At 43.8% G+C, this 14,448-nt stretch overlaps 1 protein-coding gene across 2 annotated transcripts in view; it reads right to left on the reverse strand.

The window, feature by feature from the left end:
• The window catches only part of ADGB (androglobin), a 1,188,702-nt gene that overhangs the window by 516,945 nt on the left and 657,309 nt on the right, over positions 1–14,448 (reverse strand). For both annotated transcript variants that reach the window (XM_085611585.1, XM_085611586.1), the window contains exon 19: positions 2,957–3,071. In XM_085611585.1, coding sequence (XP_085467711.1) covers positions 2,957–3,071 — 115 coding nt within the window. The remainder of the gene's footprint in view (positions 1–2,956; positions 3,072–14,448) is intronic.

A 14,448-nucleotide genomic window follows, 5' to 3' on the forward strand; every position in this document is an offset into this window, starting at 1 on the left:
TAGTGGGTAGGATCCCTAGGCACTGACAGAGACCTTATTGACATCACTGACTGCACAGTTGACACAATCACCAATGAATGTGATGGTGTTGGGTTGTGAATTGAATGCAGTAATGAATCTGTTGTTAAATTCCCTTAGCAGTAGAATGACTTGCAGAGCAAATTCCATGCTTCATAGGTGGACAACTTTGAAATGTGTGATGTCTGGAGAAAAAGGTACCCGGACAGGAGGCAGTCTGCATTTTTCTCACACTTGCACTTATCCTTCTCACCCTGGACCACTTTTCATGCCTGCAGTTGACATAGTGGGAGCCCGAGCTGTAGGTGTACCCCTCATGTGGCCTTTCGGACCACTTGCTGGTGATGCTGTTATACTGCGCCCTCCCCTCCATCGGATAGAGCGGATTGGCGTTTCAAAACATGGTGACTCAACAATGAGAACATTTCAGAAGGGCTTAGAGAGGAAGTCGCTTACTACTTTGAAATCAATAATGACTCAGAGGACCCCACATGGGAGACATTTAAGGTTATAGCATGCTGCCACAAGAAACTAGGGTGAAAAAAGAGCAAAACAAATAGGCAGACATCTTGAACTCCGTAAACTTGGGTAGAGGGTTTCCTGTACACAGGACACCCATATTATCAGACGAATGGAGGCAAAAGACTTGCGGCTCCTTCATCTGAATGTTGCAAGAGGGTTGCAGCTTGTCTTATTGGCTGGCAAAATGAGACTTGGGGCTCCACATAATCGTGCAGGTACATCAAAGCATAGCGGCCTAGTGACAGACGCTGCCTCCTTTGCAGAGGCATTTGCAGAATACTACTCTGGTTTATGTGCCCTGTGGGCTTCTCCGCCAAAAGAGCAATTTTTACCTATAGCACCAGATCTCCAGATAAACATGTTGACGATGCTTGAGAGGGGGGACCTAGATAAACCATTATCCTTGGAAGAGGTACAAGCAGCAATCTCATCAATGCACAATTGCCTTCTTGCCAAAGAGTGATACTACTCCCTACAGGTCCTGCACCTCCTGACACTCTTTTAAGAAATACTGGTGGAGGGCCGCATGCCCTATGATCTTAGGAGAGCCACAACAGTGGTTATCCCCAAGCCAGGGAAGGTACCCACAGACTGCTCATCACAGGGTCCAATATGCACACAACTGGCTTGGGTCATACAATCATTGGTCCATGCAGATCAAAATAGCTTTGCCTGCAGGTGGCCATGGCCAGAATAACAGAAATATGAGTCGACGACTGTGGTACTGGTCGATTTTGAAAAGACATTCAATTCAGTGCACTGACCTTTTCTGTTCCAGATCCAGAATAAAATGAACTTTGGTCCCTATTTCCTAAGGCTAGTTCAGAACCCACATTGCGATCCATGGGTGTAAGTCCAAGTGAAAGATGTACTGGCCTCCCCATGGTCAATTGAAAGGGGTACGAGGCAGGGATGGCCCCTCTCTTGCTTGCTCTTGTGGTGGAGCCACTGGCCGAGTGAATCGGGAGAAATGCTCAGCTATGGGGGCTCAGAAAGACAGGGGTCCGGGGGTGATCGATATCTGTTTACAACACAGGTCATCACAGATATTAGTAATTATTGATTGGATATATGGAGACAGCTTAGACTTGGCCTACAGGTTAGAAAGAAATCTTCTCCAATTATAGAACATCGAAACAATGTTTAATCAGTCTGCCATCTCCAGGACACTGCCAGAAACAAACGGGGGCCCCCTGACGTGCTGGCATAGTGTCCTGATGCATATCAAATGGCATAAGACGATCACTAAGGAGACACCTTTGTGGAGGGGTACGTGGCTTGCACGAGTTTCGGGCCTCTGTGGAATTAGACTATTAGACTTGGTAGGTATATCAAACGTGGGGGACGTATGGGTGGCGGTAGACCTCAAATTATTTGAACAGTTGATGGCTGAATACGCCTTGCATCGTTCCTAATGTTCTTTGCTATTTACATCTCAGATACTCCTTCTCCTATCTTGGTCACCAAATGTAATCCATTGGAGCCTCAGATTGTCATGGAACCACTGCTCAAGAGGGACATCGCCCACACTTACAGATCACTGGTAATCAACTCTCCAGACCCTTTTTTGCTTCTGCGAGAGAGACTGCATGGGGAGGTAGGGCCATTGGAAGATGAGGAATGGTTGGAAGCCAAAATTGGAGACACATGTTTGGTCATATCAACCAAAATCAGACTGATTCAATTCAAGACTTTTCATAGGGCCAGCTATGACCCTGTTAAACTTTGGCATGTGTGGACAGCAATCAGAAAGCAGCCCTAGATGCATGCAGAGAGGGAGAACCTTTTTCAGATGATCTGGGACTGCCCCCAAATCAATCACTACTGGGCCAAGATAAACAATGAACCGAGCTGTGCTGTTGGACTTACACTGAACCCATGCCCCAAAAGTGCAATCCTGGGTATTAAAGGGGAGGACTTAGGCTCATTTGGCACCCAATGCCTGGTAACCACTGCCTTGATGGTAGCAAAGCAAGACATTGCCAGACACTGGATTGCCACTTCCCCCTCCTACTATGGATAAGTAGACTCATGACATAGATCTATGTGTCAAAGCTGGTAAAATGGTCGATAAAGCGCATGGCTGCCCACATAAATATCACAAACATTTGGGACAATTGGTGGAATTACAGTAACTGACTGCATATTATGCCCCAAATGGCTTGGGGCTGGGGATGTGTGGGGAGTGATCATAATATGTAACAGTGTGGGTCATGAAGAAGTAGCGTTTTCTCGTTAGGTTTCAAAATGCAATAAAAAGAACCAATGTAAGAAAGTATTTCATTTATTCTATTAAACTGTTATGGCATCTGCAAGCTGGATTATATTTTAAAAGGGTACTTACCAATATAACAAAATAAACATTGAAATTATGTGCAGCTATATAAACTATTGTATTTGGTGCTGAAACATGTACCTTTTCCAGAAGCTGCATAATGGTTTCTTCATCACCAAAGACAAATGGCACCGTACTACACACCTGGATGTGATGTGCAATAGTGGCACTTGCCGTGAAGTGCAAAACGTGGCGCCTGCATAGAAATGGAAAAAAATGTAAATGTAAATGATGTTTGTGCCTTTTAAGGTTGTATGCAGGGTATTTGAGAAGATTAAACAAGTATAGACCTGTACACCCTGCCTAGGCACCAACATCAGCACAAATAACTTTTAAATCAATAAAGGGATTTGCATATGTACAATATATGATGGTCAAATCTGTGTTAGCATAGATGTGCATACTACTGCACAAAGTGGTGTCAAAAGAGGAAATGTCTCACTATTATGCTGTATCCCTGGTTCTCTAAATATTTGCAACAGAATCGTAATTTTACCTTCTTTTCTAGTCCGCCTGGCTACAGAGGATAATCTCGCATGCTGGAGCAAAACATAATGGTCAATACTGAAGCCTTGTTGGTTTTATACCCTTTCCTCTGTGAACAACCTAAATTACTTTTAATTATTAATTTTAAAAAAGCAAAAACTGCTTCTTGTGTTATTTTCATGGGAACGTCTGTCAATTGACAACGTAAACATTGAACCAACAACCAGCTCTAGTACTCTGGAGGTAGCTTTTCCTAAAGCTTTCTGGTAAAAAATTAGAAGTTTATAGTGCATCTTTCTAAAACGTCACCCTCTACATTGAAAAGGGCAAGATTCATCAGAATTTCAGAAATACGTTTGTATCAAAACGAAGTGCGGAGCTTAGAGAAGAACACAAGAAGGACCCCAGTGTGATACACTTGGAATGATCAGCTTACAACGAATAGCCCGCAAACAAACTTCATACAGGATGAACTGAAATTACAAACAATATTAAAAGTGAGGAATGTATTCTTTTCCTAAAAATATGTTATTACGGGGAACAACCTTTACAACGCAACTTTTACAACGCACTACCTTTACAACGCATTTTTTACAACGCATAATCCATTACAACGCATGACATTACAACGCATGACACTACAACGCATTTTTAAAAACTACCTTTACAACGCATTCCATTACAACGCATACTACCATTACAACGCATACAATTACAACGCATAATATTACACTACACTATCCAACACTTACCCTACTGTTGCACCCCCTGGAGTTAGAATAGTAATTTTTACCCCTATACTATCCAACACTTACCCTACTGTTGCACCCCCTGGAGTTAGAATAGTAATTTTTACCCCTATACTATCCAACACTTACCCTACTGTTGCACCCTCTGGAGTTAGAATAGTAATTTTTACCCCTATACTATCCAACACTTACCCTACTGTTGCACCCCCTGGAGTTAGAATAGTAATTTTTACCCCTATACTATCCAACACTTACCCTACTGTTGCACCCCCTGGAGTTAGAATAGTAATTTTTACCCCTATACTATCCAACACTTACCCTACTGTTGCACCCCCTGGAGTTAGAATAGTAATTTTTACCCCTATACTATCCAACACTTACCCTACTGTTGCACCCCCTGGAGTTAGAATAGTAATTTTTACCCCTATACTATCCAACACTTACCCTACTGATGCACTCCCTGGAGTTAGAATAGTAATTTTTACCCCTATACTATCCAACACTTACCCCACTGTTGCACCCCCTGGAGTTAGAATAGTAATTTTTACCCCTATACTATCCAACACTTACCCTACTGTTGCACCCCCTGGAGTTAGAATAGTAATTTTTACCCCTATACTATCCAACACTTACCCTACTGTTGCACCCCCTGGAGTTAGAATAGTAATTTTTACCCCTATACTATCTAACACTTACCCTACTGTTGCACCCCCTGGAGTTAGAAAAGTAACTTTTACCCCTATACTATCTAATACTTACCTTAAATGCAATTTAATATTATGCGTTGTAATGGTATGCGTTGTAAAGGTAGTATGCGTTGTAATGGAAATGCGTTGTAAAGGTAGTTTTTAAAAATGCGTTGTAGTGTCATGCGTTGTAATGTCATGCGTTGTAATGGATTATGCGTTGTAAAAAATGCGTTGTAAGTGCATGCGTTGTAAAAGTGTGCGTTGTAACGTCATACATCCGTTATTACACTACAAGGCCCGAGGCTTAACATGGAGAAGTTACATACCTGTAGTTCTAGTTCTGCATTGTGGGGATCTTCATTGAAGTCATAAACATTGAATAATTCCCTGCAGCCTGTGCGGACTCCGAAACACCTCCTTTAACATATATAGATTTGGGGGAAAATATAATTGAAGAATGCTCTTCACTCACATACATTTTCCATACGAGCCTCAGTTTAATCTGTCAGATATGCCATTTTCTTTCTGAATGAAGGAGAAAATAGTTGAAGAGTAGCTTTTAGGGCCGGACTGGCCGTAGCAGGCACCGGGCACCGCACGGGTGGGGCCGGTTTTGGGCCCCTGGCGGCCGTTTTCGTTACAGGGTCGTTTTTGCAGCATAGCTGCAAAATCGACAATGTAACAAAATCGGCCAAAAAACGGCCCTGGCAAAGAGCTCGGCGGCACCCCCAACCCCCCGCGGTAAGGCTTTATTGGCAATCTAATAACATAAAGAAATACATGAAACTATCCATCCTGCTATTGTTTGTTTTGAAGCAGCTAAACCTTGCCGCAAAAAACCATAGTTTACAAAGAGATGGTTAGATTTTCTTATATCTTTTGATTTGTCTAAATAAAAGCGGGAAACTCTATTTATATCCAGAGAACGGCTATTAAAAAGGAAGTTTTTGACTACTATGAAGACCTGGGGTCACATCTATGATTGATAACACCAACATGTACATGACATGGGGTGACCTGACTAATACCTAGACTTATTGCAAAATAGCAATGGACTTTGCCAGTAACACTTAATACCATATTGATGGGAATTCAGAAATCAATGAATTCAGGATGTCTTTGATTACGACCTATGGCGCTCATGCTTAAAGACATAGGACTGAAGTTGATCACGTATAATTTTTAAACATGAGGTATATTAAGGGTCTTTGACACAGGTGACAGGATCTTAGATATTTAGTTGTTCCTCCCTAAATTGTGACTTTATTTAATTTTGTAGCCCTGATGAAGTCTGGTCCCACACAGTCAGCAATAGAGCAAACGTCTTAGCAAGGGCAAAAATTGATTAATGGACGTCTAATGAAGAATATATGTTGAAACCGTGACTTTATCTCTAAATTCTTGAGTGCTTGGAGAACCACCATTTTACACATGTTAACAATGCCCCTGAATCCAGGCCTGCAGTCGTTCTGCTGTGTGCACAGGACCCGTACTAATACATTTCAGTGTTCAATTTCAGCACACACTGCTCGCTGAACATTTGGATCTCTGATGATGCACCTCCATCCTCACCAGCACTTTTTCTTACAATCAAAACAATTAGATATGAATGTAACCTAATCTCACTCCTATCATCGTCTCTGCTTTTTGAGACTTTGATCCATATGTAGATCACACAGGGCACTACAGTCACCCACGAGGACACACAGGAAACGTGACAAAAAAACAATCAACCAACCATCACTTCTAGATAACTGCAAGATAAGAACACTGAAGAAAAGTGCCCTTTTTGTATGGTCACCCCTCACTTTTTTCTCCAGTGCTGATGGTTTTGACTCTGAATTGTGCTGAAGCTGGCTAACGAGGCCCCAGTGCCAGTGCTCTCTCCCTAAAATATGATGCAAGTATATTGGTAACCACAATTGGCATAGACTTTTACCCTTATAAGTCACTGGTAAGTGGTACCAGTGGCACCCAGGCCATGGGAGTTAACGGGGACAACAGGGCCTAAAGCAATGATTGTGCCACCCTGAGTGACCCAAGAAAAAGATGACAGCAGGCCTGTCATTGCAGACTGCAGAAGCAGTGTAAACTGCTGAAACTCGACTTGCCCTCACCATGAGTGGCAAGGTCACAGCACTATTTCTAATATATGTCAGTCACTCCTAATGTAGGCCTCCTGATCCCTGGAGGTAGGGTGCATTATAATAAAGGTGTGGACATATACGTGCAAGTTATATGTCCCTATAGTAGCCTCCTTCCATTGGGGGCTACTGTAAGTATTCAGGGACCAACAAGATAATATGGGCTGGCACATGCATGTTCCCAAGTTGCTAAATCCTTTATGTTCCCACTAAAAAGTGTCATGATTGGTATCAAGCAACTTGTTTCATCAAACCAACTTTTTACCAAAGTTGGATTTTATGTGCCGTGGACCCAGGTGGCTACCTTTGAGGTTGCCCACCTGGTTGCCCCAGCCTATCCTTTGCTCTGGCTGACAGCCTGCAGCTGCTGCCGCGACGACAGGATTCTGACCCCTGCCAGGAGGTGTGAACACTCCCAGGAGTCAGAAACAAAGGACTGCGTGGGCGGGAGGTGTCACTTCCCTCCCTGACAGGATGGCTTGTGAAGTGGCATATCAAGGCAGTGAGCTTTGAAGCTCCCGTCGCCTCTGATATGCAATCAGGCTTCCCTCAGACGAAGAACAAAAAAAGCCAATCCCCTACCCCAGGCACATTTGCAGCACTAGCAAGTGTGAAAATTAGATAGTCAGGAGGCGTACACCCCCAGAAGGCTAGCCAAACCCCTTAGCTGGCTACCTGGTCTGTACAGTCGAAGAAAGGTTTTGCCATTTTTAAACAGAGGCTTCCAGGCAGAAAAGGTGCCACACGCCCCAGGAAGTGATCCCCTCAGTGGGGGATTAGCCTCTAGAGCTACTAGACTATTGGCTACTAGCTCCCACACACCTAGCACCCCTACATCTAGGATTTAAGGGGATCCCCTGGCATCAGAATGTCATATTCTGATTGACTTGCAACAAAGGACAATGAAGAGACCCGAGTGTGCAACTTCATGAACTGCACAGAGAAAAGGCGCCAAAGACTGCACCTGTGGCAACCATCCGCAACTGCACAACTATGACTTGTCCTGCACCAGAGACTAGTTCCAAAGGAAAGAGGAACCCCTCTGCAAGCTAAAGACAAATCCAGAACACCCTTGGACTGGAAGTACTAGTCCCCTGCAGACAACAACTGCATGTGATCTAAAGAATCACTGGCCATCGGGTCCGCCAAGGGAATCACCCAAACGTAAATGGTCTAGTGCATAATCGGAAACGTAGTCCTGACCTCCAGCAAGTTTCCGGTGGCTACAGTTTTCCCCCGGACTCCAGGATATCAAAGTGACCGAAGGCTGAGTGTGCTGCTGCCAAGGCTTGTTGGTGGCCAGTCGGCTACCACTACCTTTGTTCTACACTGCGCCTTAAGGGAACCCTGCAGCATCTTCAACCCGATTCTCCTATCACCCCATGGTCAAGATTGTGCACCCCCTTCCTCACCAGCATTGACTAAGCAGCAAAATCAGCACCCGCGACTCCCGCTTCAGCACCACAGACTGCCAGGACGCCTCTGCACCCGGGCCCTAAGTCCCAGGTAAAAATCACCTGACTGTCCGAGCCTGGTCCTGGGACCCGGCTCACCTTCATCGTCAGTGGTTTCCACTGAACTTGACCTGCAAGTGACCAATTGTCACTAGTTTATTTCCTCATTAACCTCAACCATAAAGTTTTGCAAGTCACTCTTGCAAAACTTTAACTTTGAGGTCAATGCACTGATTTATTTTTCCTTTAAAAATCCATAACTCTGGTTATATTCATCTGATTGTGTTCATTTTAGTGTCTACCTTATATAAAAATCTGCTTTATATTTATACGTTTGTGTCAGATTTATTTTGAGTTGTGTCAATTACTTATCGTCCTTGTTGGTACTCTGAAATGCTTAACATATGTTCCTCTAGTAAAGCCCGACTGCTCTGTGTCACACTACCAGAAATGAGCTCAGGATTTATTAGTGTAAATCCAAAAAAACCTATTTGGGGTAACGTGAGATTATTCCTTGTGAAGCCTAACCAGCCTCACTGCATAATAACCCACTTTCCTACAAACATCACTTGATGAAAATGTAGACAAATACACAATAAAAGCACACCATCTGATGAAAATATCATTTGAAATACGCCTCACCCACAGAAAGTCACATGCATCATCCCTGCGCCAGACACCCTGTGTAATGATACTGGCTGCAATCATAGAGGGAAGCTCAGTAACTGCAAAGCAAGAGAAAGAGATGCTGAAGATGACAGAGGCTATCACGATGGTGAACCGGTCACTCGCCTCAAAAAAATAAACAGAGGCTCACTAACAGGCACCACAGACTGTTCTCTAAACATATGAAATGAATCACCCTCAAACGTACACAAAATGCAGCAGTCAAGTCAGTATGGGGGCTAAACAAAAAAATCGTATCTCACAAGTCAGATAAAATCTGCAACTGCCCCCCATGAATGAGAGGTTCAGATGCACAATTGGGGGCCTCGTTCAAGGGCGTGTCCACAAGATGGCGCCTTAATACTTAACCCGAAGTATCTCTAGACATCAACAGGAACGAATATTGATTAATACGTGGTAACAAGCTCCTTTTTACGATGCCCAGGGATAAACTCAAATCTAAAGGGGGGCGGGGGGCATTTCCCAATCTAGGCCCACCTTTCTGCAACTCCAGTCCCTCGCTACATTAGTACTCATCTAACTCATTCGAAAAAGTCCACCACCGCATCTTTGTTGTTGTGGTAGGTACTCCTTTATAGCCACGCCAAGAGAGTTATTGATGCTGAACACACAATAAATGTAATTCATCAATCAGTTGCAAAGTAGGCGAGTTTGGGTAGGAGTGTTCCCCATCTGGGAAATAAGGAATCTCCTAGCCTATCACCATAACAAACCCAGTAAGGAGTATTATTTTTAGTTCAATTACTGTGGGGCCCAAATATCTCGGGGCATTTAAACAGACCTAACAAATAAACCGGAATTGAAAATATCGGGAAAGAAAATAAATACGAAAAATAAATATAGAAAACGGAGGTATTAAAAAAAAGTAGAGACTAAAGGGTGGGAAAGGTGAGGAGGAAACAGTTAAAACTAAAGAGGGTGGCATTTTGTGTTTTCCCCCTAGATAGATGACATAAATAAACATAAAGTATTAAAAAACAGACGGGTTCATCGGTGTCTCCCCCGTTAGAAATAAAGGCATATTAAAAGCAGAAGCAGAAAAAAGACTTGTACATGGGTCAATATTGCCATCTACAGACAAACATGAAATTAACATTGTTGAATCCAATATAACCACACGTTCATGTGCGTGGGATATCCCCTGCAAAGGGTGTGGGGCCGAGAAAGTCTCCTACCCTCATTTGCTTGGGAGGTGGCCCCATGCAAATGAGACTCAAACGTTGCCTCTGTTTCCATGCGGTATCGAAGACGCAGCCACAGGCAAATAAGAACAAGCATTTTCAATGCAATAGGTCTCGCATTTACGAGAGTTTAAGCTAGTGGCATTGTAAATGACAATGCCTTTTATTTATGTGTTGTTTTTAAAACAGATAAATAAAAGGCATTGTCGTTTACAATGCTAACAGCTTAAACCCAAGCAAAGGCGAAACCTATTGCATTGCGTATGCATTCGTACTATACATTTTTTTAAAGGGTTAGGAGAGAGCGTGTCCTGCCTGCTGCTATTTGAGAAAATAGTGCTCAGAGGCTGTAATTAAAGCCTACTGAGTAACAACACTCGTAACAGAGGGTGTCGCCATTGGAGATTAAACAAGCATTTATAATGCAATGGTCTCTGCATTGTTAAAGTTAGAGCTATTGGCATTGCTCACAACATTATTTTTGTTTATGTTTTTGGTTTTTAAAACATTTAAAGAAACGGCATCGTTATTTACAATGCCAATAGCTTAATCACTCTCAAATGCGAGACCTTTTGCATTTGCACCCACACACAGAGCCACACACAGAGAGCCACCCACACAGAGCAACCCACACACAAATAGAGCCACCCACAGAGCCACCTACACACAGTTACCCACACACAGAGCCACCACGCATAGAGCCACCTACAAAAAAATCCACACACACAGAGCCACACACACAGAGCCGCCCACACACACACAGAGCCTCCCACACACACAGAGCCTCCCACACACACAGAGCCTCCCACACACACAGAGTTGCCAGATTACTCAGTGTCAGGATTACAATGTTTCCGGCCCTGATTTTTAATCATGAAATCAACGGATTCTACAAACCAAGTCATACACTGTTTTTAAATGCATAGCCCAATACTGTAGTGCTAGTGTACAGTCAACATGGAGCAACCGGACTTTCGTGAACTTTATTGGGCTGATTTCTTACAGGTGTGCATTTCGTCACGTGTAAGGATAGTAATTACTAGACGACGGCGTTAAGTTGCACTGGCCATGCTGTGTGGGGTTGAAAGCAGCGGAATAAGAAGGCAGGCTGCAGAGCAGGGTTGAGGGACATTGACAGAGTTGTAATAGGAAGCTGCAGGGCGGGTTTGAGGTACATTCTCAGCTGTGTGTGGGCCCCTCATACTGGGAAAGTAAAGGTAGCTTTATGGCAGGGTTGAGGTGCATTATCAGAGCTGCTGCCTATTGGAATAGGAAAGGGGCTGAAGGTCAGGAGTGGGGTGCCCTATCAGAGCTGAAATATGATGTCCCAATATTGGAGTGAGAGAGTGTGAGGGAAAGCAGGGTTGAGGTGCCCTTCCAGAGCTGTGTGTTATAGAAGGTAAAGCTGCGGGGAAGGGTGGACGGGTAATAGCAGAGCAGGGCAGGCCCCAGACAAGAAAACACAGAGGGAGTTGTTGGGTAGGAGACGAGACGTGCACACGCAGAAGAGTGGACCCCACACTGGGTTTGACAAGCCCGTGCTCCCCCCCCCCCACACACACGCACGCAGAGCGGCCTCTTACCGGAAGCCAGGGCAGGGCGGATACCAATGTCCGTCACGCGGAATGTTCCGGATCGCCGTGATTATCAACGGATCCTGTGATCTGCCTTTGGCGGAAGGAGAGATCACAAGCTCCCTGTGGTCTTTAATCCTCGGACGGGACTGCCTGAATGAACCTTGAGAGGGATGTCTTCAACAAATCAGTACTAATGAGCATTGGCAAAGCCTATAGGTCTTGCCTCTGAAAGGCTTTAGCAGACATTTTGGATTTGCCAGTGCTTGTTGGCGAAGCCAGATGCTATCGGCCGAAAGGAAACGACGCTTGTTGCCAGTGCTGTTCACCAGCGCAAAAGCGCAATGACTATCCAATAGCGGGGAAATCTTCAGAAACATTTCGGGCCTCCTTACACTGTTGTGGGCCAATGTGTAATAAGACAATGTAGACAGTTCGTGTTGAATTGTGTGTTTTACAACACAGGCCCAGTGAATGATTTCTGCGAGTCTACAGCGTGTCTTGCTCATGCTGCCTGCACGCGCCAGTAGGCTCTCTGATTGGTTGACAAGGTCCACCAATCACAGTGCTTATTTGGTAGTTGCCAACCAATCAGAGAGCCGACTGGCGTGTGTAGGCAGCGTGAGCAAGACATGCCGTACACTCGCTGTCTTATGGGCTTGTTAAAAAAAAGAGAAAGAATCGAAAAAACACGCCCACGAATCCGAAAGAGACGGGACTTGTTTGGAGAGACAAAGCTCTTCTCCAATGGCTGACCAGCATTTAAGAGGCCAGCCAATGGAGAAGAGGAGAGAAGAGGGGCGGGTTGAAGCCCCACTGCTCAAAGTCATTAAATCTCGCGAGCGAGACTGCGCAAGCGCAGCCTTCGCTAGCTGAGACCTAAAAATGAGACAAGACGGTACTGAGGAGAAACTGCTAAGCCTTTTGACCAATGAACAGCCACAGTTTACAGTGGACAATGACACAAGCCAATGAAAAATATGGACAGAGAGAGTGGGTGGGGCTTCAAGCCTCTACCCGAACACAACATGCCTCGCAGAGCAGCGCATGCACTACCCATGCTTGACCTAAAAAGTATGTAAATTTTCTTGTGAGAAAGAAATGTATCTGTTTAAGCTCAAGCATACAAAAATATGGGCATTCAGTGAATTTTTCATCTCCCCGCAAACCTCTTGGACCCAGTCTTTGCCCCGAGCCCACCCCCTCCAAACAGTACCATCCTTCGCCTCTCCTCCTGGCTGTTTGCATTCTGTGCTCTATATTTATGTTCTGTGTGTTCAGTGTAATTATTGATTCTTATGTAATGTTCTATATCTTTTGGAAAGCGCTCTAATACCTCTGGGGGGTAATGAAGAAAGGAGGCAAGAAAGAAAGAAGGAAGGAAGATAGAAAGAAAGAAAGAAAGAAAGAAAGAAAGAAAGAAAGGAGGAAAGAAAGAAAGAAAAAAGAGGAAAGAAAGAAAGAAAAATGAAAAGAGGAAAGAAAGAAAGAAAGAAAGAAAGAAAGAAAGAAAGAAAGAAAGAAAGAAAGAAAGAAAGAAAAAGAAAGAAATAAAGAAAGAATCAAAGCAGAGGCTACATAAAAAAACATTTTCAGGCATCTTCCTTTTGGCGCCATCACGGTTACCAAAAGACGGCACCAGAATGTAACAAACAGCCTCAAAAATATCCTTGCAGCTAGGGGAAACTGAATGCTGAATGCCTAAACATCAAAACAACACTGGTGCAGGGACGCGGAGGTCTCTAGAACTGGAGGTGCTGGTCTAGCCTATATTTTGTGGAAGTTTAAGCTCCTACCTCAAAAGAAGGAGTTTCTTTTTTTCATATTTAACCAATGAAGTCCGTGGGAGGTACCTTTTGTGCAACTATTTTATATACAATGGTTTGAACTGCTCCGAGATGTCATTTTAAATTGCTGATAAGAAAGTGATTCATTCTGCCGGATAATTGTAAAGCTACAGTTTAATGAACTATGTAATAAAATTGATTAAAACAAGCCAAGTAAAAAGATGCTCCACAATTACAGAACATACAACCAGACCAGCATTGAGCTTCATTTAATGTGCATATGGCATCACTCTCTGTGTGTTGAGGCCAGGGTGACATTTGCAGTGATCATAATAATCATAACAAGAGAGCTATACTAAACCACATAGCGCTTATTGCCATATGTGTGTCGTTCCTAAGCCCAGTAAGCAACAAATGCTCCTATTGCCCAGTTTAAAGGTGCCCATGATGAGGGTGACGAGTCCATCTCATGCAAAATACCCTTTGTGTCATTCATTCTGTGAGGCACCTCGCAGAATCAATGACACGCAGAGTATTGCACTTGTTGGTCTGTTTAGTCAGTTTCTTATCTCCTGGTTTTGCCAAATAAAGAACCCGGAGAATATTTTTTTGCCCAGGATCACATAGTTCAGCCAAGCGTCGGAGTCGGGACTGGAACCCCGTTTTCTTGACTGTATTCAATAGTTAGACAAATCTGACCCATTTGTGGAAAAAAAGGAAGAGGATCTGGTGGGCTGAAAGCATCAGCAAAGCTGATAGCCAAGTAAAAAGATGTTCCACAAATACAGGAACACAACCAGAAAAGCAATGAGCATTATTTAA

The sequence above is a fragment of the Triturus cristatus genome, chromosome 6, assembly GCF_964204655.1.
Source record: "Triturus cristatus chromosome 6, aTriCri1.1, whole genome shotgun sequence".
In the NCBI taxonomy this organism is placed as follows: domain Eukaryota; kingdom Metazoa; phylum Chordata; class Amphibia; order Caudata; family Salamandridae; genus Triturus; species Triturus cristatus.